The 24259-nt window shown below is 37.9% G+C and overlaps 1 protein-coding gene across 2 annotated transcripts in view; it reads left to right on the top strand.

Moving 5' to 3' along the window:
- Window positions 1-3880: 3880 nt before the first annotated feature.
- The window catches only part of map3k4 (mitogen-activated protein kinase kinase kinase 4), a 69966-nt gene continuing 49587 nt past the window's right edge, over window positions 3881-24259 (top strand). For both annotated transcript variants that reach the window (XM_067422231.1, XM_067422229.1), the window contains exon 1: window positions 3881-4048. In XM_067422231.1, coding sequence (XP_067278332.1) covers window positions 4026-4048 — 23 coding nt within the window. In that variant the 5' untranslated portion in view covers window positions 3881-4025. The remainder of the gene's footprint in view (window positions 4049-24259) is intronic.

The raw sequence follows: 24259 nt of genomic DNA, 5'->3' as shown, positions 1-24259 counted from the left end.
CTTATAGTATATTACTAGCAATAACAACATTTCTTTTAATAATGGAGCTCTGCTCTAGCCTAGAAATCTAGATGCACCCTAGCAGCAGCAAATCTAATCTGCCAAGAGTATTGTCTAGCAACTCTCAATACATGTCTGAGATGTAAAAGCCAAACTCTGGTCAGGCCAATCACATCGTGTATAGAGTCGGTGGGCAGGGCTTAACATAAATGACGACAGAGTTGTGCTTGCGTGCTACTAGTAAACATAGAAGCTGCTGAACGGCGGTCTTTCGAATCAGCTTTGACCGCAACTCTGGAAGACTTGGAGTTAAGCTTTTCTCTGAGAAAAGAACAAAGAACGGCACTGAAGTCATTCTTAAAAAGGGAGTTAAAAAGAGTTTTGCCGACCGGATACTGCGAAAGTTTAATCTGTCAACTAGCTCTGCTTCACGTTGCTCTGGTCGGTGGTAGCGCTATCCTATTGCGTGCAGAGGGAGTTTGAAAGACAACTGTTTATCCTGTCCCTCGGATTAAGCCCTGTCAATGGTGAGTTTCTAGACCAAACATCTTGATGTGGGTCTGGCTTATCAGGCTAGTTCTGCTTGTATTCATGAAGTAATAATAATAATAATACATTTTATTTATAATGGACTTTATATTAAACAAGTAGAGTCAGCGTAGCTTGCAGCGCCATCTGTTGTTGAAAATAATTACGACACGACTGCTTCTATTAATCAGCAGGCTGCTGTGATGTATGTTGGTCTTTTTTGCAGTGCATTTGCTGGTTGTCATTAAATGAGACGTAAAACGGGTACATTTCCTGGGTCCAACTCAAGTTATATTACTTTTTTATCATCTTCTTTGCCAGGCTGTATAGAGTCAAAAATAGAGGCTGTTATGTGTGATAGTGTGTTATTTTTTTTAATTTTTTTTTAAATTCAGGATTCTATTCTAAATTGAGCAGTAAAATGTTAGATGAGGTGGATTGGTTTACTGGTGGTATAATCTCTACAGATTATCGTTTTGCACAAGTGGGATTGGGTCTTTGTGTTGCAGGACTGTAAGTCTGTAACCATTATAGACTTTGAAGAGGACCCCTAATTAAATGTCTAGACTGCAACAGTGTTTCTCGTCAAAATAGACTGTCTACAATCAGACATGACATTATGACTATTATATGACCATTATTCTATTGTGTTTGTCCCTCTTTTGCTGCCAAAACAGCCCTGACCTGTTGCGGCATGGACTCCACTAGACCTCTGAAGGTGTGCGGTGCTGTGGTATCTGGCATAAGGATATTAGCAGCAGATCCTTTAAGTCCTGTAGGGACTTGAAGGTAGAGCCTCCATGGATCTGACTTGCTTGTTCAGGACATCACACAGATGCTCGATTGGATTGAGATCTGGGGATTTTGGAACAAAACCTCAAACTTGTTGTGCTCCTCAAACCATTCCTGAACCATTTGTGCTTTGTAGCAGGGCACATTATCCTGCTGAAAGAGGTCACAGCCACCAGGGACTTTTGTTTCTAAAGGGTGTACATGGTCTGCAACTATGTAGGTGGTACATGTCAAATTAACATCCACATGGATGGCAGGACCCAAGGTTTCCCAAGGTTTCCCAGTAGAACATTACCCAAAGCATCACACTGCCTCTGCTGGCTTACCTTCTTCCCCTAGTGCATCCTGGTGCCATGTGTTCCCCAGGTAAGTATCCACGTGATGTTGAAGAAAACGTGATTCATCAGAGCAGGCCACCTTCTTCCATTGCTCCATGGTCCAGTTTTGATGCTCACATACCCACTGTTGGTGCTTTCGGCAGTGGACGGGGGAGAGCATGGGCACCCTGACTCATACGCAACAAACTGACACCTGTATTCTTACATATTTCTTTTAGAACCATTAACTTCTTGAGCAATTTAAGTTATACAGTAGCACATCTGTTTGATCGGACCACACAGGCCAGCCTTTGCTCCCCACATGCATCAGTCAGCCTTTGCCATGACCCTGTTGCCAGTTCACCACTGTTCCTTCCTTGGACCACTTGTGATAGATACTGACCATTTCAGGCCAGGAATACCCCACAAGAATAGCTGTTTTGGAGATTCTCTGACCCAGTCATCTAGCATCAAAATTTGGCCCTTGTCAAACAAACTCACTCAAATCCTTATGCTTGCCCATTTTCCTGCTTGTAACACATTAATTTTGAGGCCAAAACTTTCACTTGCTGCCTAATATAGCCTATCCCAAGAGATAATATTCACTTCACCTGTCGGTGGTCATAATGTTATGCCTGGCCTGATCGGTGTATCAGCATAGAAAAATAGCGCCACTTAGTGGAAAAACTTGATACACTGCAGAAAGACACAAAAATTATTTATTTTTGAATTTTAATTGAGCGAAGTTGGCTTCAGTTCTCAAAATGTTTGGCCATAAGTCTTTCCAGAAAGAGGAGTGCTATGATTTATTTACACTTTATGCCAATGTGAACTGTTTGGATTTTAGATATATTTTACTTGTGGTATTATTTTAATTCCTTAAACAGGATTTTTATTTGAACAATTTTGAACTCCAATTTAAACCAAAGCAACACATAAATGTCTTTAATGTGGTGTGATAATGAAGCAGTAATTCCTGCTCAACTGGATTTTTTTTGGGATTGTGCATGCTCTGGTTTAAAAGGTCATTTTAATTGACTAATAGTTGTAATTATTAAATAATTGTCAAAGACAAAACAACAGAGCATTAAAAAGACTTAAATGTATGACCCAGGGAATGCTAATTATTTAATTTTGAATATTTGTCTCTTGTTTATTATTGGCAGGCATTACAAATAAAATCTGTGCGACCTGTCATGTCTCCTTGTGCTTGGATATGACTCTCCTCCCAGTCTCTATCCTGGTTCAGTGAGTTTCTTGAGCTCTGCACAAACCTCCCACTGCACCCTGTTTTGTTGTTCTCTCATTCTTGATCTGAATCATAAATTGACCTGTGCAGTTCTCATTAGGATCAAGCAGTGTTGTGAGGCATATAGCTTCATACCATTAGTATGAATAGCTGCCCCTCCTACTTACAGTCCAATGAGCTGTACACCTTTTCCAATTTATTATGTAAATATGTACCTTGTTTTCTTACTTGAGCGAATGTCTATCAAAATCAATGCAGCTTACATTTTAGACTTTTCATTTTAACAGTTACAGCATCCAGAGAAATTACAAATATTAAATAACAGACAAAGAAGCCATGTATATTCAAATATAGTTATGTGAAAATATATGCATCAAAGTGTAATGGTATTTCTAACCATGTTGGTGTAAAGTAGCGTAAATTGAATAGAATGAAATGAAAATGAAGAATGAAAATAATCTACTGTTGTAAGAAATTTTACATGTACATTTACAAGTAAATCTCAAAATGTGATTATTTAACATACAATTAGGGCCTACTTAGAAAATATGCCTACATATAATTTAATTTATTTTAAAAAAAAGTATTAAAAGAAACTGAATGAAATTAGATCATGTAAAATAATGCAAATGTGTTTTATTATAAAATATAACAGTAATTATTTTCATCATGTGAAGACCTACTGAACTTTGAGCTAACATTATGAATGAAACATGTCCTTTAAATGTGTGCTTTACAAAGGTGCATTATTATTTATTTTATGTGATGTGCACAAAGCTTTCGTGCGCATCTGTGTCCTAGAAACATGTCAAATCTGGAATCTTTTGTGAGGTGTTTTTTTCTGCAGTTCCTGTGTGCGTCTGAACGGGGCGGCCGTGATCCAGTCGGTCGCGGCGGGTCTGGTGTACTGCACGAGCTGCCGTAGAGTGTGTGTCACTCCCTCATCAGCGGCTCGCTGGAAACATGGCGTCAGTGCACACACGGGCGAGCCCCAACTCTGCAGACGGATAGAGAAATAAAGTGTGCACCGGGACTCATTTCATACACCAGTCTTTGCAAAGTCGACCTCTGTTTTCCTGGACATGTTTTGATTCATGCACGGGTGAAAGGAGAGCCATCTCGTCGATTCACAGCCGGTTATGGAGCCTCCGGATGAGATAAGGTAAGAGAAGCGCATCAGAACCAGTGCGTGCGTGTTTCAGTATGTGTGTCTGCGTGTGTGTGTGTGTGTGTGTTATCACGCAACTACACACCCGGGATTCAGGACACGCCGCCAAATAGTGCACCCATTGAGTCTGTATTGGGAGCGACTAGAGCGCATGCGCGGAACAACCGCTAGTGAGGGGGAAACGAGTCGTTTCCGCGAATCGTTCGTTTCAACGGAACTTATTCAGAAATACACTTATTTCATGATTTAAAACATTCCCCATTTAATACGTTAATTTTATTTATATTTATTTTATAACTTAATAATACAAAATAAATGTATTAATAAATGTCTTTATTATTACAATGCAATTTCCTGTTACGTTGGTCAGTTGTTGCTGCCATTTAACTAATACAATAAAAAAAATGTCTTCAAAACTTTTTTTTGTACGTTAACAAATATTTGTATATTGGAATATTCTTGATTCCTCGTGCTCAACTCAAAAGCGCCATCAGCTCCTTTTATGTTGTTGAGGTTTGGTTATGTAAGAAATTCATAATAAATAATCAAGCAAGATACCATGTTTAAATATGTGACGCGTAGCTTATTTAGACTGCAAAGCTTAAAGCATACATTACAAGATTGTGGCAGATGTGTCAGTTAACTTACGGGCGTCAGGTTCGCATACACAAGTGCATCCTCGCTTATCTTCTCTGGAAGCTACCCAAGATGTCCTTCAACATGGCTTTTTTTCATAGGTTTGAAACAAACATCGATTTGAGTATTGGGAAGCCGCCTTATTTATTGATACCTTACGAGTCCACTTAATGAGCTAACTTGAGAACAGATTCGGTCCAGTTCATATCGTTTCAACCGAACCATTGAAAAGATCCGACTCACTAGAATGATTTGTTCACGCATCGGGCATCGCTACAACTCGCTTCCTGCCAGAAAGTGATCCCGCTTTGCAGCGCAACACTAAGCAGAATTTTACATTAAAGTTGCAAACTTTTATTTTGTACAAGAATTGAAAACAGTTACCTCAAAGCAAGCAACCGTATGCATGCCTACATCTGTTCCTGAGGGAGAAACTCAGCGTTAATGGAAACAAGCAGACCTGTGGGAAAGGTAAAGTGATTGTGCGTCTATGTGCAAGATCATTGTACTCCGCTAGCGCGCGAGTTATGTACGGTCCCTCTCTCTTTCACTTTCGGCACTGTCCCTTTTAAAGTTTCAGGACTGTGTACATTTTTCAGTGTATTGTTATCCAAACTCGATCTCCGGGTGTTATTGATTCGAAATTGAGATTGTCGGTTCAATGTTTATTTGCATCATTCCTCGAGTACAGCTTAAGTTACACAGAACTAAACAAACATCATGCACTACGAGTAAAGTTGGACGTTAATCCGATATCAGATATGAAGCAACGTTCGTGATTTAATATAAAATATCCTGTCGGTATATCACGAGTCCTGTGAGTCAGATTGACACACTCCCTTAGTGAGTTGGTGAAATGTTTGATTTGCTATTCCCAGAAATCACCTGTCTGAGCTCAGCTGAGCTGCATTTCTTGGATTTGACGTGCAGCTTCTGATTCTGGGAAGGATTTTTGTTTTTTTTGGTTTGTTGAACGCATTAATTATTCACTGGTGTTTGGGGTTCTTTTGAGACCTATGTGCACTTTACAGATTGTTCTAGCATCTTATTTCCCCCCATATATCTTGCCTTTTTTGCAGTGCATTATTTGCTGTTATAAATGTTCAACCTTACTGTCCTCATGCATTTGAGTCCTTTTGTTTAAGAATCAGGTTCAGAAAGCGGTTTGCCCACTGCCATGTGCACAAGGCTTTAGCTGATAAAGCTCAGTGGAATGTTCTGCTGGAGTGTTTTCATAGTTTTGTCTCTTATGACCCCACGCAACGTCACTGAAAGTGTTTGCCCTGAACGCCCGGCGACAGCTTCTCAAGAATGCCTTGTTGTGTCTCTTTTCCTGCTCTCCCCGCCCTTCCTAGCAATTCTTTGTGATAAACTGCTTTCATTGGTAACTTAAGTGTTTAGGATAGCAATAACTTGTTTAGAATGCAAGATGCATTTAAGATCTTGTTCACTGTGTGTCCAGTTAATTTGAACTGGGAGACTATGAGGTGAACTTTAAAACCAGTGTGCATGGTATTTAGGGTGAAATTGCTTAGTGCAGCAAGAATGTGTTTCATGGCCTTTTGTGGTGATTTAAGGTTACATTGTTGCCTCTGAACGTTTTTGAAAACCTTAGTATGTAATGTATGTTATTCAGTAATGTCACTGATGATCACTATGCAAGCAAGCTATTTCTTCAGTATGGTTGCTGAACATACAAAATCGATGTTTTGACGTTTTACGTCATTGTATATCACGCTGTAAATCCTATCCCTGTTCATTTATGACCACAAGCATGCTTCAATTCCAGGATGTGGTGCAGTAAAAGAATGTTGACCTCACGTCCTGGAGGCACCCATGGCTGGAACTCATTAATTTATTTCTTTGCACAGTCCATGGTGCAATGCTTCAGATTGCTGTCAGTCCAACATTTTTTCTGACTTTTGTAGAATTTACAAATTTACTCATTTACAAAATAAATGTATGACAGAAAGCTGGGCGAGTGGGCGTATGGCCATTTCCATGCAGAACTTAATATGGACATGAGTGGTGGCTACGATTAAATCACACGTCAAGTATCAGCTAATTTACGCAAGTTCTTTAGTTATCGTGAACTTGCATGCAGCATAGTAAATCTGGTGGAGAATTGTAATGAAATTATTTTGTTCATTTTTTTCAGATTATTAACAGTTAAATGACAAGATTAGAATGGCAAATTAAGATGTAATTAAATTAGGATAGATGGGTGTCTGTGACCTATTAAAATACCTTTCTTAGTTTTACGTGTGCAAATAGCAAGATAAACAACAGTACATGAGGATTCACACATCCTCACATTGCGCACCTGCAGTGCTTAAAAAGAGAAAAACTGAGTAAAATTAACTGTGTAAAAGGAATAAAATAAATAGGACTGCACAAAATATATTTCACTTAAATAAAATAATTAACAGCCTGTAAGCTATGCTAGTTTGTGACTAGGGATGGGTATCGTTAAGGTTTTAACGGTATTACTACTCTTAACGATACTGCTTATCGGTAATTCTGCTTTAACGGTATTCTTATCGGTACTTTATATATATATATATATATATATATATATATATATACATACACACACACAATTAACAAAGATACACATTATATAGGCCTGCACAGTGCTTTAATTTCAGGAAGAATTCTAGTAGGCTAATCAAATGTAAAATAACACTGCATAGTTTATCATAGATAGGATAAATTAATGCTTATTAAAGCTGAAGTTATTCATTCAAGGGCTGCGAGTGATTTTATTCTTTGCATTTGGTTGTTTAATTCGCAGTAATTCGTCAGCATGTTTATTTACACTGCTGCCTCTTTAAGACAGATGTGCAGATCTATAGGCGACTGATAATAGGCAGATGCACTACATTTTCTCCCGACTATCCATAATAACTACGTCCATTTTAGACACAAACTGTGTTTAAGAGACTCTCCAAGCCGGTCATTTTGACATAGATGTTTGTGCACATTTGACCGTTTAGACGCGAGTGTGAAACCGAAAGTGTAATTTGTTCGTCTCGTTGCGGCTGTTTCGGAGCTCGCGCTGACTTGGGAACAATCTCTTGCACACATTTTTGTGCTTTTATTATTAAACGCGTCCCACAATTTACCAGCAGTTGGTAGACTGTATTTTACAACAATCACCGATCGTGCTGATTCTGTCATTACGTTTGAGTTTTATGGAGAAATGACAACGTAGGCTACTGCTGCAAAGGGAATTAAGTTGCGCTAGACATGAATATCAAAATTATAATCTTTGCCAAAGAAGCCAAAATCTAAAATAAAATCACATTATCACAATCTAGTGTAAAGTGAAACTAGGCTATATTTGAATGTTTAGTTCTGTCCTCCGTGGGCTGTCGTTTTTTTGCTCTCTCTCTCTCTCTCTCTCTCTCTCTCTCTCTCTCTCTCTCTCTCTCTCTCTCTCTCGTCACGCCACGTCACATCACGTGCATTTTCAAAAGTACCGACAGCAGAACCGATAACGTCCGAGCTTATCGATACAACGGTCTTTCAAAATTCAGCCCCGGGGCCCGTTTAATACCGGGTTTCGGTACCCATCCCTATTTGTGACACTCCTTAATGCATTGTATTTGTTTTCTATATATCTTTATTTTATTAAATTCTGCTTATCAGATAGGCACCTCACGCTCACAACGTATCAGTTGTAATGCTGCTTGCTAATTTGACATTTCAGCTATTCATCATCAAAATAAAATGCTGTCGACCAAACATAAGCTCAGTTTAAATGGTCCTCCGTAAGAATGCTTGCCAATGTCCCAACCAAACAGATTTTTGTGCATGTGAAGGATGCTGTTGTACATGATTATTGGAACGCAAGTGAAGTACAAAGCCTTATTTACACTAAAGCAAGCAACCAAATTTTAAATGGCAAATATGGAAACATTTAGATTTTTGCCGAATGAGAGGTGAGCCCAATGCGGTTTTAGTTTTGCTTTAAATTAAATTTTGCCCAACATTTATGTTGTTTATAATGAATGCCACTTTAGACTAATTTGTGTTTTATTTTATAGTTTAATATCTAATTTTGTAGCTACCTTATTGACTACCATTTAAATTTACAGTGTCTATTCACACCAAGTGCAAATAGCGTGCCTTGTTGGCAAGTGTTATTTTGTGCCAAACAACATTAAAAAAACACGCTTGTGATTTAACGTCTTCAGTGGCAGAATCAGTAAAGCTTATGGCTAATCAAACATTGTTTTGACACAATCAACACATATTCAAATCCACCTTTTGAAAAGCATGCTTTTCTCTTTTTTTCTCATCAAAAATCACATCAGAAAGGCATTTACTTTCAATAAAAATTAAGAAAATGTTCTAAATGTGGAAATAAAGTGCCAGTTTTTTTTAAATAATGATAATAATAATAAAAGCATTTATTGGGTAAGTGTAGGGAGGACTTTTAGTGTTCCTTACGATGACATCCATTCAATAATTTAAATAAAAATAATTATTTACACTATTATTGCATCCTGGTAATGTACAACAATACTGAGGTGCAAATAGTATGTATCTGTCAAAATAAATTACATGTAATTACTATTTACACACATTGCAAAGAACTGCTACTTTTATATGGTGTAAATAGAATATATCACTATTTTTACTTAGTAAATAGAATCTGAAGCTATTTACACTTAGTTTAGCCGCAGCATTAAATTTAAAGGTACCATGGCATGGATTGTTTTATTATTTTATAATGTTTCCTGAGGTGTATTTATATTGTTGGTATGGTTTTTACAGCAAAAAATGTCATAATTTAGAAATAAAAGGCATTTTTTCTTCACTGATATTAGCCCTCTGGCTTGAATGCTCTGTTTCAAGGGGTGTGTCTGCTGTGAGATTATGTGCGGAGGGGGCGTGGTTTAGTCAGGCAGCTACAGCGCTTCCTGCCTGCCAGTCCAGGCAGAGACGGAGAGTTGGGGAAAGATTGCTGAGAAAGTGTTATTGTACCGATTTGTTGAGAGCGTTGTGTGCGCAAATTTATTTTGATTGTATCTGAATAAACACCAGTGAACTTTGCAAAATTATTTCTCTCACAAAATGCTTTCACCACAACTAGCAACAAACACGACATTGACATGAATACAGTAAGAGCTTCTGTTGAGCATAATGAGCAGCGTCATTCATTGTAACAGCAGTTTGGGCAAGTGTGGACTGCAGATATACGTGTGATTGACCGATCCGAACATTATAAAGAGTGTTCTTTGATTGCTCTCTGTAGTTTAATAATTTAAATAACAGATTTGTTTCATGCTACTAACAGAAACAACGTGAAGTTGATCGTTTTAGTCACTGGCTTGATTCACTGATGCATCAAGACGGCCAGCTGCAGGACTGACAGTATTAAACGATTTAGAAAGAAAGTCTGTGTGAACTTTAATAATTAGCTACACATCAGAACTCACTGATCCCAGATCAGGCATTAATGAACACTGTTACTCACTGTTTGTGGCGGTGCTGTTGAATCCATATGGTAAAGCCTGTGCTGCTGACATCCACTGATAAACTGAATCTTATTCTCTACTAATTCTCTGGGCGGGCAGAGCAGAGGAAGGGGCGTTAACCTTTCCTGGTATGACATCATAACAGGAGAATTCAAGATCAGCTCGTCTGGGCTCTCATTTTCTCAAAGGCAGAGAAAGACAGCCAAAACTCGGTTTACACCGATCAAAATTTCTAGCCACTTAGGGACAATATTCAGGCTAGGGGAACTCATATTAATGTTGAAAAACCTCATAAAATAAAAATTTCATGCCATGGGACCTTTAATGGATTTGTTGTTGAGAGAGGGGAACTAATATGGCATAGGCTAGAGTTTTTATAATTTTTCTAATGTTTCTTATTTACTGGTATTTAAAGGGTTAGTGCACCCAAAAATTAAGTTTATGTCATGAATTACTCCTTATCCATCGTCGGCACGCAAATTAAGATGTTTTTGTTGAAATCCTAGATCTTTCTGACCCCACATAGACCATAACACAATGACCACATTCAAAGCCCAGAAAAGTAAAGACATCATTAAAATAGTCCATGTGACTCCAGTGGTTCAACTTTAATGTTATGAAGCGACGATAATACTTTTTGTGCACAAAATAAAACAAACAACAATAACGACGTTGCGTGAATCGTGTAGAAGAGTGTCATGGATGAAAAGAGATTGTTGAATAAAGTCTTTATTTTTGTTAGTTTTTTGCAGATTCTCGTCGCATCATAACATTAAGATTGAACCACTGTATTCACATGGACCATTTTAATGTCTTCTACTTTTCTGGGCCTAGAATTGTGTTGCTGTCTATAGCCCCGTTTCCACCAAAATTACCCGGAACAATTTGTACCAGGAACTTTTTTACAGGAACTTTTCTCCCCCCCAGACCTGCAGCTGTCTGCGTTTCGACCGGGATAAAGTTCCGTGAAGATTAGGCAAATTAGTCCGGTGATGTAGGACTGCGCGCGACTGCTCCTCCAAATCAGTGGCGGACACTAATCATTTTTAAGTGTACCAATTGAAAGATTTAGTGGACTGTTTACATGAGACGTTATCTAAACCGATCTGGTGTTTACATGTGATGACTTTCAATCGCAATCATTTTGTCACATGCAGTTTGTCTGCCGCATCAAAAATGTCGCCGCTGTTTTCTCCAGCAGCTGGAATGTGTTAACTGAAGCCATAGCAACTCTTAACGGCCACCAGGACTAATACAGTATTATTTATAGCTATTTGTTGTAAAGTGTAATAATCATCTCAGAAAAAAAAATCTTCTGTCAGGCGCAGTTAAAGTAAAAACTGCCCGGGGCAATATACGCTGTGTCATTACTCCAACATTAGCTTCATAACTCACGAAATAAAAAGTTTACCCCTCAGAAAAATGTACTTTCCTCTCTTGTCAACATGAGTGCGGCGCGCGCCGTCACGTCATGTAAGGACACACACTTAAAAGTAATCGGTCAGGTCGTTTACATGGTGAAAAAAAATTAATAACGAGTATGGAAGAGATTCAAGCTGTGCTGCTTTTGCTGGTTATGTATAGGTTTACTAAAGAGGTAATTAACAACGACAGAAAAGAGCACTAATATGCAGATTCAGCAGCATATTCAGAAAGCTTGTAAAGCTAGATTTAAAATGACAATGTATATTATTATCAGCTATTATGGACATTGAATGTGAGATGGCTGAGACGACCGCGCGCCACCAGACAGAGAGCAAGACTGATATTTACTGAACGCAGAACCAACCTCGCAAAAGACTTTTAAAAATGCCCGTTGAACTAAAAAATGCTGCGTGAGCTAAACCAATCAGCATGTTCAGCGCCCAAGTCCCGCCCTCGAAAGTTCCTGAACTTTGAAAAAGTACTACCTCGCGAGCAGGGCCGTTTGGAGGGGGAAATATTTACCCGGAACTTCATTTAGACCCTGGTTCCTGCGGTCTAAACACACGAAGTACCACCCAAAGTTCCTAGTTCCTGGGTAAAGTTCCTGTGGTGGAAACGGGGCTTATGTGGGGTCAGAAAGGAAAGCTCTCGGATTTCATCAAAAATATCTTTCTTTGTAGATCAACAAGGTCTTACCGGTTTGGAATGACATGAGGGTGAGTAATTAATTATTACATCATTTAATATACATATAAATAAATTTAAGTGTTTGCAATTACAATTTAGGTTAATGAGTGTTTTTTTTTGATTAAGATCAATTTCTCTTTCATGAGATTATTTCATATTCTTGGCCCGGTTACTTTTCTTAAACTCTTAAACTCTTTTCCTAAACTCGCAAGGCTTCTAAAACATGAATTTTTAGGGGCGTGATATTTACATTTATATATAATATTTTCTGCTGCCGTATTGATCAACGCACAATCAATTGTATGATGGGATTCGGGGCATACCAATGTTTCATGAATCACATGAACCCTGCTGGAAGATGATTTCTGTGCTTAGATCTGTGCTCATTTCTTTCAACATTATTAGATTGATACAATCTACCATTATGTTTAAACTGAAGCTGCACAATTCTGGATCAATTGAGAATCAATTATTGTGTCATTTTTTAGAGGTTGTTGAGGTACTAGATATTGAATTTTAAAAAATCAGTTTGAATGAATGATTCAATGACTCGCTCATGACTCTGATGAATCAGTGTTTCTGAATTACTAAGCGTTCACACACCGCCAGCGACAAGTGTGTCAAGGTGGCTGGAAGTCATTAATTTTCAATGAGGGGCCGGTGTCATGACAAATCCTGTCCGCTATGAAATTGTGTCCGCAAGGACCCCCAGAGCGATTCTATTGGCTGAAAGAACTTTTAATGGGTAATCTGTTCAGAGCCTGATTACAATTCTTACAAAAGCGTGTTTTTATTTTAACGTGTTGCTGTTTAAATTGTGTTAAAATAGTCTTTAATGTCTTACAAATCATATGTTTCATATACTAGTAGTATATAACCGAAGCTATAAGTGCTTATATAAGTATTTAAGATATATACACATATCTTGTATATAATCTATATATTTTGTGCACCTGTTCTGTATATTGCTGGGGGGTTTTTAAATTCTTTATTATGTACATTATATGTACATGATATGTAGTATGTATGATATGTAGTAATTCTTTATTATGTACATTATATGTCATGATTTTGTATTGGTTCTTAGTTTATCAGTCAAAATAATTCATGTTTTTGCTCCAATCAATCAATTACATATTTCAAATTAGGCCATCCTTAAAAATATTTTGGTTTGCAGTAACAGTAAAAATTTTTAAAAAAAGGGTCGGTAGGTAGGTCTATATTTTTTTTTTCAAATTTTAATATAAAAAAAAAAGTACATTTTTGGTGATGGTGATTACGTAGGTATGAATTTAAACAAATTGGCATATCGTGACATCACTGACTGGGTCTTCAAGTGCCTTCGGGCGTGTAGGCTAATTGCAGGCTATAGACCACAAACAAATTGAAATATTTGTCAAAAACATGTTTATTGCATAAATTTCAGGTGCATTCTTTAAGAAAAGGGTCCAACCACCAGCTAGCTGTCATTGACTCAAAGCTGTCAACCCTCCCTTTTTTTCCGGGTTTCTCACGTATTTTAGCTCTTTTCCCGCTGTCTTCCCGTTTTAGTATTTTCCCCGTAATATGTTTCTTATTTTTACGCTCGATTGTGTTAAATCTGAACACGCAACTATCTGTGTCTCTGAAGTGGCTTGCACTTCTTGCCAAACCAACGCATCTGGTGATATAGACTAGTGCATTTGAATATTAAAAAGCAAAAAGTTGTTTTTATGAATTCAATTAATTAAGTAGCTATAACCAGCTATTCAATCAAGAGCAGTGAGTGAGTCCTTATCTTTTGTTTGACAGACAGCAGTAAAGGCTACTGCCCCTTTAGGGTCCGGGTATCGTTCGTTCATTTGTTTTTGCTTTCACAAATGAAAACGAAAAAACGAGAAAACAACTCCTTTGTTCGTTTTTTCGTTGTTTTAGAAAAACGAAAAAACGACATTATGACTTGATTTTTGGTTTTCCCGTTCTTGCACAGAAATCGGATTGGCAGGAAATGGATTCGTGTTTTTCAAAATAAGAGTTTTACCAAAACTGTATTTGTTTGCCTGTAAAATTAATAGTCTATATGCATGCCATTTGTCACCCAATTATTTGGCTTCTTTGACTGAAAAAAATCTATTGAAATAGCCTAAATGTAAAACATGTTCACTGAGCATTGAGTGTTGTCATCATACAAATGTAAATAATACATGTATTATTTGTTTTAGATGTTTTTATTAACTTAAATTTCAATGAATAATATATTTTTTGTTATATTAATATAATATAATATTAAGTTAATGCTTCAGTTTATGTTTGCACTACAAACATCATGATGGAGTGGCACAATTTACACAAAAATAATTAATATGCTTTCAGGTTCCTGGAACAATTAATATGCAACATGCTTTTAGTCAAAGTTTGGTGGTAGGCTAATATCACATCGTCATTATAATACAATATAATGCATGATGTGCTCACTCGGTTGAGAGAAGATCCAAACTCTAATAATAAAGCCAAGAGAAAACTGTATTTTTAAAATCATCGTCATAGCTATCTGTCCTCTAATAGCCAGACACGATGTATGGCTATTATGACCAAATAAAGGGAAGTCGGTATCAATAAAATACATTTTTTCGATTGACACAGGCTGTTTAGACATGGCATCTGGATTTACACAACAACTTATAATTGCATAAATTATGTTAAGAGATGAATGTTTAAAATGTAATGTAGAAATATGAAATAATTAGAAGGAAAAAAATGAAACATCGACTTTTTAACTATGAAACTAACACCGCCAGTAGGTGGCAGCAAATCTCTATCTTCATGAGAGAGTTGAATCCTTTATTCAAACGAGTCTTTCAAAAATCATAATTCTTTTAATCTAGCAAACGACTCTGGGCTAATCTATAAAAATTAGCCTACTCAATAACTTTATTGAACTGTTGTATAATGTCACATTTGCGATTGTGCAGATGTTCGGAGAAACACTCTTGCTGGTGTGATAGCCTAACTCACAGCCTCATAGGCTCGTGTAAGAACTATATAAAACGGGGACTCGTTAGGCCTAAAAAAATTTTTCTCTTCTTTTCTTTCTTTTTTTCATGTAGCCAATGCCTATTCCTATTGTGATGACCGTGGAGAGAGCGCTCAAAACCATATCATTTAGTGAACAAATTTATAGAAATGATCATTCTCTGTAAAGCAATGAGACGTGAACATAATGTATCAAGATTTCTCTAAATGTGCGCTCTTTTGGACTAAAAGCCTAATTGAAGCGATTTAAAGTAGCCGATCGGATGGAATTAATGCGGATCAACGCTTGCTATTCTTTGCGAAATAAAGATACATATTCTGGTTGCGCCGTTTGATTATGACCTCGAAGCTCAGTCGGAGGATATTTAGGACCGGGTATTTTTATTCTGTGCTCCCCTCCGTCTTTCAAACTAGCTTTCAAACTACTCCGTGATCGCGAAAAGACGCGTTCGGCGGAGCCGCGCACTCTAAGCGCTCAATTATAAGTTGTTGTGTAAATCCAGATGCCATGTCTAAACAGCCTGTGTCAATCGAAAAAATGTATTTTATTGATACCGACTTCCCTTTATTTGGTCATAATAGCCATTCATCGTGTCTGGCTATTAGAGGACAGATAGCTATGACGATGATTTTAAAAATACAGTTTTCTCTTGGCTTTATTATTAGAGTTTGGATCTTCTCTCAACCGAGTGAGCACATCATGCATTATATTGTATTATAATGACGATGTGATATTAGCCTACCACCAAACTTTGACTAAAAGCATGTTGCATATTAATTGTTCTAGGAACCTGAAAGCATATTAATTATTTTTGTGTAAATTGTGCCACTCCATCATGATGTTTGTAGTGCAAACATAAACTGAAGCATTAACTTAATATTATATTATATTAATATAACAAAAAAATATATTATTCATTGAAATTTAAGTTAATAAAAACATCTAAAACAAATAATACATGTATTATTTACATTTGTATGATGACAACACTCAATGCTCAGTGAACATGTTTTACATTTAGGCTATTTCAATAGATTTTTTTCAGTCAAAGAAGCCAAATAATTGGGTGACAAATGGCATGCATATAGACTATTAATTTTACAGGCAAACAAATACAGTTTTGGTAAAACTCTTATTTTGAAAAACACGAATCCATTTCCTGCCAATCCGATTTCTGTGCAAGAACGGGAAAACCAAAAATCAAGTCATAATGTCGTTTTTTCGTTTTTCTAAAACAACGAAAAAACGAACAAATGAGTTGTTTTCTCGTTTTTTCCGTTTTCATTTGTGAAAGCAAAAACAAATGAACGAACGATACCTGGACCCTTTAAGAATACAGAGATATGCTCGTCTTTCTCAACTGTATAAAGTTCTCTTAAGCCATATAACTTACAGACTGTCTGATGGATACTCATCAAGATCGACATGTTGACATACTTTTTGTGTGAGTTTATCCGTTCAAACGCAAGACTTGAAAGAACTCAATATTTGCGCGCTGCGAGACGTGCGCGCGCTGCGCACATTGACAGATCTTCTCTTACTGCAGAGGGTTCTCATTCGCGTCTTCTGGCGAATATACTGAGTGATGATGGCGAAAATGACTGGTCATACCGCAGCACTCGCATGCATTGAACACAGTTTACAAAGATAGACCGTTTTGCCCACGTTTTCTTTTATTATCGCTGTTGTAGTGCACGTGTATCCATCGACAGAACCATGCATAAAGCATTATTTTTCAAGTTACAACCAGTGCCGCCGCTCGCACCACGCGCTGGGGTCGAGCAGAACACACGCTACCCACAGCAACGCGTTATGACAACGACATTTCAGACTGACAGAGACTAGATAAACGGCTTTTCCGCCATTTGTTACCGTTTTGTACACGTTGTTATATTAATTATAATTCAAAATCTGTTTTATTCGCCACAATATAGTAAGGATAAATGTTGAGAGGGGCACTTTTGATTCATTTTCAAAAAGGGCAGGGGCTTAAAGCCCTCCACTCTGCAGTGCACTTGCCTGGTGTGTGTAACGTGTCCATGGTCCTGACTCCTGTCACACAATGCGGCGAAATCTCCGACAGGACTTTAACAGTCTAACGTTTCAGTGAATGAGAGTATGAGCCGAACCGAAACGAACGCACGTGCAGGCCATAGTGTGACATCCGTTAACCATAGTGTAAACATAGATGACGTCACGGGTTTTCTATAAACGAAAGAACGTAGCCTTCGTTTGTATGTAGGCCCAGGCAATTTATACATTTATAATACTTACTAAAATATAATTCATATTATTTTATTACTGTTGTATTAGTTGTTTGAAAAGTAAAAAAAAGAAATTGGTCGGTCTTAAAGCCAATTTACAACCGGCAAGTCGGTCGGACTAAAAGGGAAAAAAAATAAAAAATTGAGTCGGCCCTAAATTGACAGGGTCGGTCGGGTTACGGCAAACAAGAATATTTTTAAGGATGGCCTTAGGGCTGGGCGATATGGCCAAAACTTCATATCCCGATATAGCTCATTTGATATCCCGATAACGATATACATAACGATAAAGCAATTTTTCTGTTAATTCAGTTTATGAATAGTCTATACAAAATTGCAATGTGGAAATGCAGTCTGAAATGATACAAAACAAATAAAGGTAGTATGGACTACATTTTTATTTTATTAAGAACCTTTTTTTCAAGCAAGACTGTTGGTAAAGTTAACACCTGCCTAGGGATGTTAACCGATGACCGTTTGACTGATGGTTGACCATATCAACGTTAACCGATCAAAGTTGTCGGTTAAAAAAAAAAAGTGATCTCTAAATTAGGCTATTATACAGTGGACTAAACGCTACAGTATGAAGCGTGCATTTCGCTTAAGATGAGCTTACATTTGGAAATATATTACATCTACATTTCAGTGGCAACACATAAGGTGTTGATCGTCTTTCTTTATTATTGTTAGCACTACTTCGAACTAAAGCGGCGTCTCTTCGGAGCTGTCATTTTCTTAAATGAGCCGCGCCAATGATTCAAATGAGCTTCTTACGCTAGACAAAAGCCTTTATTTTCAACGCGATCACCTTGTACCCGAACCATTTTGAAACTAAGGAGCCATTTGTCCTCAGATTACAAACAAGCTCCTCAGCGGCGCGTTTGCGGGACTCGTGTTTCGCGCTGTGGGGGATTTTAAAAAAAGTGACTTGAGTGGAAGGGAGGCGGCAGCGCTAGTGTGTGTGTGTGTGTGTGAGAGAGAGCGCGATAACGCGGCTGTTATTTCAAATAGCGCAGCATATTTTAAACTAATCGGTTAACCGGTTTCAACTGGCTAATGAGGCTCGGTGGTCGGTCAAGAAACTGTTTTTGTGCCACGCGTAAAAGCCCGTTGCAGCGTCTGTGTCTGAAGTTTGTTTTGAGCGCTTATGCCACTTTTCTGGCATAATTACTCTGAGAATTACCCTGGTCTGAACCGCGCCTACTACCGTCTTCCTCTATGTCTGTTTATGTATTGCAGCGTTCATGGGCATGCCGTGGCATGAGGTGCATCTTGATGTAAAATTCTGCCGTAAACGCCTTATCGTGGCGTAAGCGATAGAGCCTTATATAAAACGATAGACATTTTCTATCGTCCAGACGATATATTTCGTCATATTGCCCAGCCCTATTTCAAATAAATGTTTTGCGTGTGTATGTGTGTACTTAGTAGGGCTGGGCGATATGGAGCAAAAAATATATCTCGATATATTTTGCTATATCTCGATATACGATATATATCGATATCTTTACAGGAAAAATAACCCCCAAAAACTACAGCAAAAACAAATATGCCAAATACCACAAATTCTTTTATTGAAGTGCAAAGAGGTCAGTTCATGAAGGAACAAAGTGCTTTGGTGACATAAAAAAAACCTCCCTGATTACATAAATAATAATAATTTAACTGTAAAATAAAAGAAATAATAGGCCTACAATACATATAGCCATCCTTTCATTCATTTCATGCTTTTCAAAAGACGAATCAAAACCCTTTTTTAAACTTAAACAGTAAGCATTTTGCAGAAAGATGGGGGGCATGACTGAGATATTAATAAACTGATTTTGTCATAACACCACTTCCTTTTAAATTTGTACCAAAATTTAAACAGTAGATGTCACGCTCGTTACTAAAGCGTGACTCAGTGCCTCATCATGCGGATCATGTAGGCTACACATGAGTCGATTTTCACTTCTTTTCCAGTTACAGAATTCATTCATCATAATCCTGTGATATTCATTATTCTATTCAATCCTGTGATATTCATACACTATTCATCATAATCCTGTGATAAAGCTGACAAAATAAAAATAACGATATTGCAATCATTTTAAACTGTTTTTAAATATGCGATCATCAGTTAGAAACAAATCATAAACTGACATGATTGCGACTGCGAGTGCGTCTCGCACGTGTCAGTCACCTGACAGTGGGTGACACTTGAGATTTGAACTATGATGAACATTAATATTTCTTTATGAGTTTTAGCAAGCAGTTGTGTTAGAACGAAATTCATGGTCTCTAAATTGAGTATTGAACAACGCGCGCGCTTGTCAACTTGATAAATAATCCTCACCTGGTTGCGAAAGCCGGCGCGTTCAATGAGACAACACGCGAGGGGAGGGGGAACAAAAGCAACGAGGAGGGAGGCGCGCGAGCAAAGCACAGAGAAGGCAAAACAAGCAAAGTGGCGGAGTCAGAATTAAATATAAACAATATATCAATATATACGATATGTCAAAATCCATATCGAGTTTAAAAAATATCTCGATATATTTTAAATATCGAGATATCGCCCACCCCTAGTACTTAGTATGGCAATGAATTCATAGTTTATTTTTAAACAATTGCTTGTCCAGAACCCTGTATAGCAACTTTTGATTAGGCATTTAAAACCGCTACCAGTGGACACAATTTAATAGGTGGACATGATTTGTCATGACACTGGCGGCGCGGCTTTGAGGAGAGTTGAAATCAGGTCAACTTTATGGTAAAGAGCTATGATGGGGTTCAGCGGCAACCAATTGAAATGTAGAAATGCTCAGCTTGAGAGAAATCCAGAGAATGCAGGCCTGTAAACTTTGGTTCTGACCACATTAGTTTTCAAGCAAAATGAAAAAATTATCATTGCTATTTATAGTGATGTGTGATTTGAGTTTCAGTCTCATGTCAAACTTGAGTACCTATAGAGTAGTAATGCATCCTTAATATGCCCGAAAAGTCTTTAGTTTTATTATATTTATAAAAGAAAATAGGCTGTACCGAGTCTTTCTGAAAAAAACGAGTGGATGGAGGCGTATCGTGTGTAGCATTGAGAGTGTCTGAAAGCTGTCATCCTCAAGCGTGGAGAAGAAAACGTTGCCCTAATAAACCATGGCTATCAGTCAGATTCAACTAATACAGATATGATCCAGAATCAGATCCGGAGGCTGAAATAAATTGAACAGGAGAAGCAACAACAGCAGGACGTCCGTCTCTGTGGTATGTACTGTATTTAGTGGCCTGTCAACACTTGTGTGCATTTAGTCGTGGTTTATGATAACATGATTTGGTTTATGGACTATTGTATGCGACTAAACCTTAGCAGTAGCAAGCAAAACGGTTTTCCACGTCAGACTAGTGTAACGTTATACAGAGAACAACCATGGAGTAGTGCATTTGAATGAAGATGCACACTTTGTGAGAACTAGGTTTATGGTTGGGTGGTTTTACAATAAATAAACTGACACATATATTGGTCAGCTAAACAAATGTATTTAAATACCCACCATAGATCGCGTGCTCCATTGATATATTAACTATACACGATCGTGTTGTTTACTGATGTTTACTTGCGCGACGATTAGGGCTGGGATGGTATGGATTTTTTTTTTTACCGCGGTTGAAAAGCAATAAATTCCTGCGGTTCAGCGGTAAACCGCTTTTAAACCCGTGATTTAAAAAAAAAAGAAAGAAATACGTGCAACAGGCGTGGCGTTGTGAGTGTCACACACATTAATATTTTTCTATAGTTTGCTCTGTAAATTAAATTGAGAGTATAACTAATGCATATATGCTATTTTAAATACTGCACTGTATTCCATATATATATAGCCTACATTTTACAATAATAAACACGCAAAGATCCATTTCATAAGCAAGCGTGTTTATTTTCCGTCAGTGAAACAACACATAAGCTACAGCCTGTAAAACATTTAAATCATTATAAGTAAATAATGGTAATCTTAAGAATATAAGAAAATGTAATATTTGTTTAAAAATATTTGTTTTATAGCCTATTGCCCCGCAAAGTTGCGTCATGCCGCTCGGCGCTTTGAAATGAATGTGGGACACGAGCTGGATAGACACCGTCTCGACTATCTTCGTCTTCATGTTTTCTCCTGATGTTGCAAAGCAATACTTGTTGTAAAACATCTGAAGAGTGAATTTGATCTTCCACAGGGTCAAGACATTTAGGCTATGTTTGATTATTCACTGCTAGAGAAAACAAAAGTCAAACCGCTGGGTGAACGGCGCTATTCAAATAAACTTGACGCGTCTCAAATCTAATAAGCACAAACTGTGTTAAATAATATTTCGTCCTACAGTGTTTTTCTACTTTACCACAGTAAAAGATGTGAATGGGTGAAATAGACATAAAAGAAAGCAAACGAAAGGAAGAAACGTTTATAATTCCCTGCAAAAATGAGTTCGGCGGGAGTGAAGATTTGGGAAAAGAAACGAGAGGTCCCGTGAGATAAAATAGACTAACGTTAGGCCTATTGTTAAAATTCACGGAAATCGAAATATCGGCCGACCAGATTGCAAAACAGAATTAAAAAGCTGGCAAATCTTAAATTGGGCTCAGCCTCCCTCTGTCATTCGGCATGAGTCCATAGCCTGTTTTCATGGCTGCGATGTAACATCTGCAAATTTATTTCCCTTATAAAAGCTTTGTGCTTCACCCCTTTGGTAAAAATCACGTAAAACCGCGTTCACATTAGGGGGTTGCACCGACTAGTCGACTAATCGACTAGTCGACCTTAATGCTCTGTCATGACGCTTGAAGCTTGACGTCGACTAGTCGCTGGCCTATAGAGGGTTCAACAGGATAAACAATTTCCTGACACAGGCTCTGTTTTAAACAGTTAAAAATGACAAATAAATGCATACTCTGTGAGCTCTCCACAAGACATGTTTGATTATACCATCTGGATGCTCAAAATTGATCGGGAGAATGCAGGCTTATTGTACACGTAAGTTAGTCATCGCGCTAAACTGCGTGCTTCATTGCAACACTCACACACACACACACACACACACACACACACACACACACACACACACACACACACACACACACACACACAGCCTGATCACGCGGAGATTGCGCGCGCCTCACACAAAACCATTCAGTAGCGCAGAAATGTGTTGTCAACACTGTTCTGTGATTTATCGGAAAATAGCTTAGAAACTGAAAAGTTCTAGCATAAATTTCTTGATAACTAAAACTCACAGCTTCACTATTAGTAGAGAGATGCTGCCAGGTAGAATTAATTCACACGCAATCACTCACTAATGCATTCATATACACGTAATCTTTATTGTGCTACTTTATCTGTATCTTATTCAGAACGAGCAGAAATCTGTGAGAAATGTAACGACCATAACACAAAAGAACTGATACAAGAGCTGTTATGTTGGACCAGTAACCTTATGGGCAGCGATGTGTCATATGCCATAGATGTCCTGTGCACAAGAAGACCCGAGTTCGAGTCTCAGCTCGAGGCTCATGGTTATTTGTTTATTAATGACGTCATCAGCAACTAGTCGACGTCGACTCGAATCACATAAATGTCGACTTAAAAAAAAATGGAAGTCGTTCAACTCCTAGTTCACATAAAAAACACTGGGTCAATATTACAGTTCGAAATTATAGTTTTAATTAAGTAGGAAATAGTATGAAAGGAGATATTAATATAAAAAGTGCACAACTCCTCCTAAATGGAAGCAAGCACATTTTCCCCCTCACGTGCAAACTAGCGCAGATGAGTCCTTATTCGGGTTAGTAAAATAACAAAATGTAGTTTTGAAGTAGAAAATATATTTAGCCTATGTAAAGAAATAAAATACAGAGTAGCCTATAGTAAATTATATATTTTCATACAAATAAAAAAAATCATGATAAAGTGAACTTGCTAGTTTTTGCGGTAAAACGGTAACCGTCCCAGTCCTAATTTGAAGCAGTTTTACTCACCGCCTGCTTCAAAAGCAGGACTGTTAACCTTTCTCGTTGGGACCACTCCGTCAAAAACACACTTCTTTGGTAACATTGTTGATTTCGTGAAGTCCTGTGACAGCAGTGACCGTGGAGATCCACTTTTGCGACACGACTGAAGCGTGATGTTGTGACGCTTCCCGTCATTTGTGCGTTCAAATTGGTTCAAATGCAGCGCTGCCTTCCCAGAATGCTATGCGGGCGCGTTAAAATTGCTTGACGTCACCCATAGGAATAAAGTGGAGCGTGGCGCAACAGAAGTGTTGCACGGACGAGTGGATCTGCACGTTGAGAGCAGTGTTTATGGGCATGCATTTGCTCTCTCGCTCTGGTCGCTCGTGCGCACCCTTCCGGGAGAAGAGCCTGTACGGCCCATACAAGGACATTCCGCCCTGTTGACGTCAAGCAGACCCATACTCGAAAAAAACCTTTAAGACAAAACCACCTGTTTATGTAAAACTTGTGTGTTTTTGACACTTTAAAATAAATCCAACAAGACGCTAAAGATTCCGTTTAGTACACGCGCTGTGACACTTCTGTGCATGCTCTAGGTGTGTGCACTCGTAACATTTTAAACTGGCATGGCGCCAGTTGAAATTGCAATAAACAAGTGTATGTTGTGAACGAATAATTGTAGAGCTTTGTCAGAAGAATCAGCCGTGTTCTGATGACCAAACT

Source organism: Pseudorasbora parva, chromosome 17 (assembly GCF_024679245.1).
Source record: "Pseudorasbora parva isolate DD20220531a chromosome 17, ASM2467924v1, whole genome shotgun sequence".
Lineage (NCBI taxonomy): Eukaryota > Metazoa > Chordata > Actinopteri > Cypriniformes > Gobionidae > Pseudorasbora > Pseudorasbora parva.
Note: the sequence above shows the minus strand (reverse complement) of the source record. Positions and strands in the feature narration are given on the sequence as shown.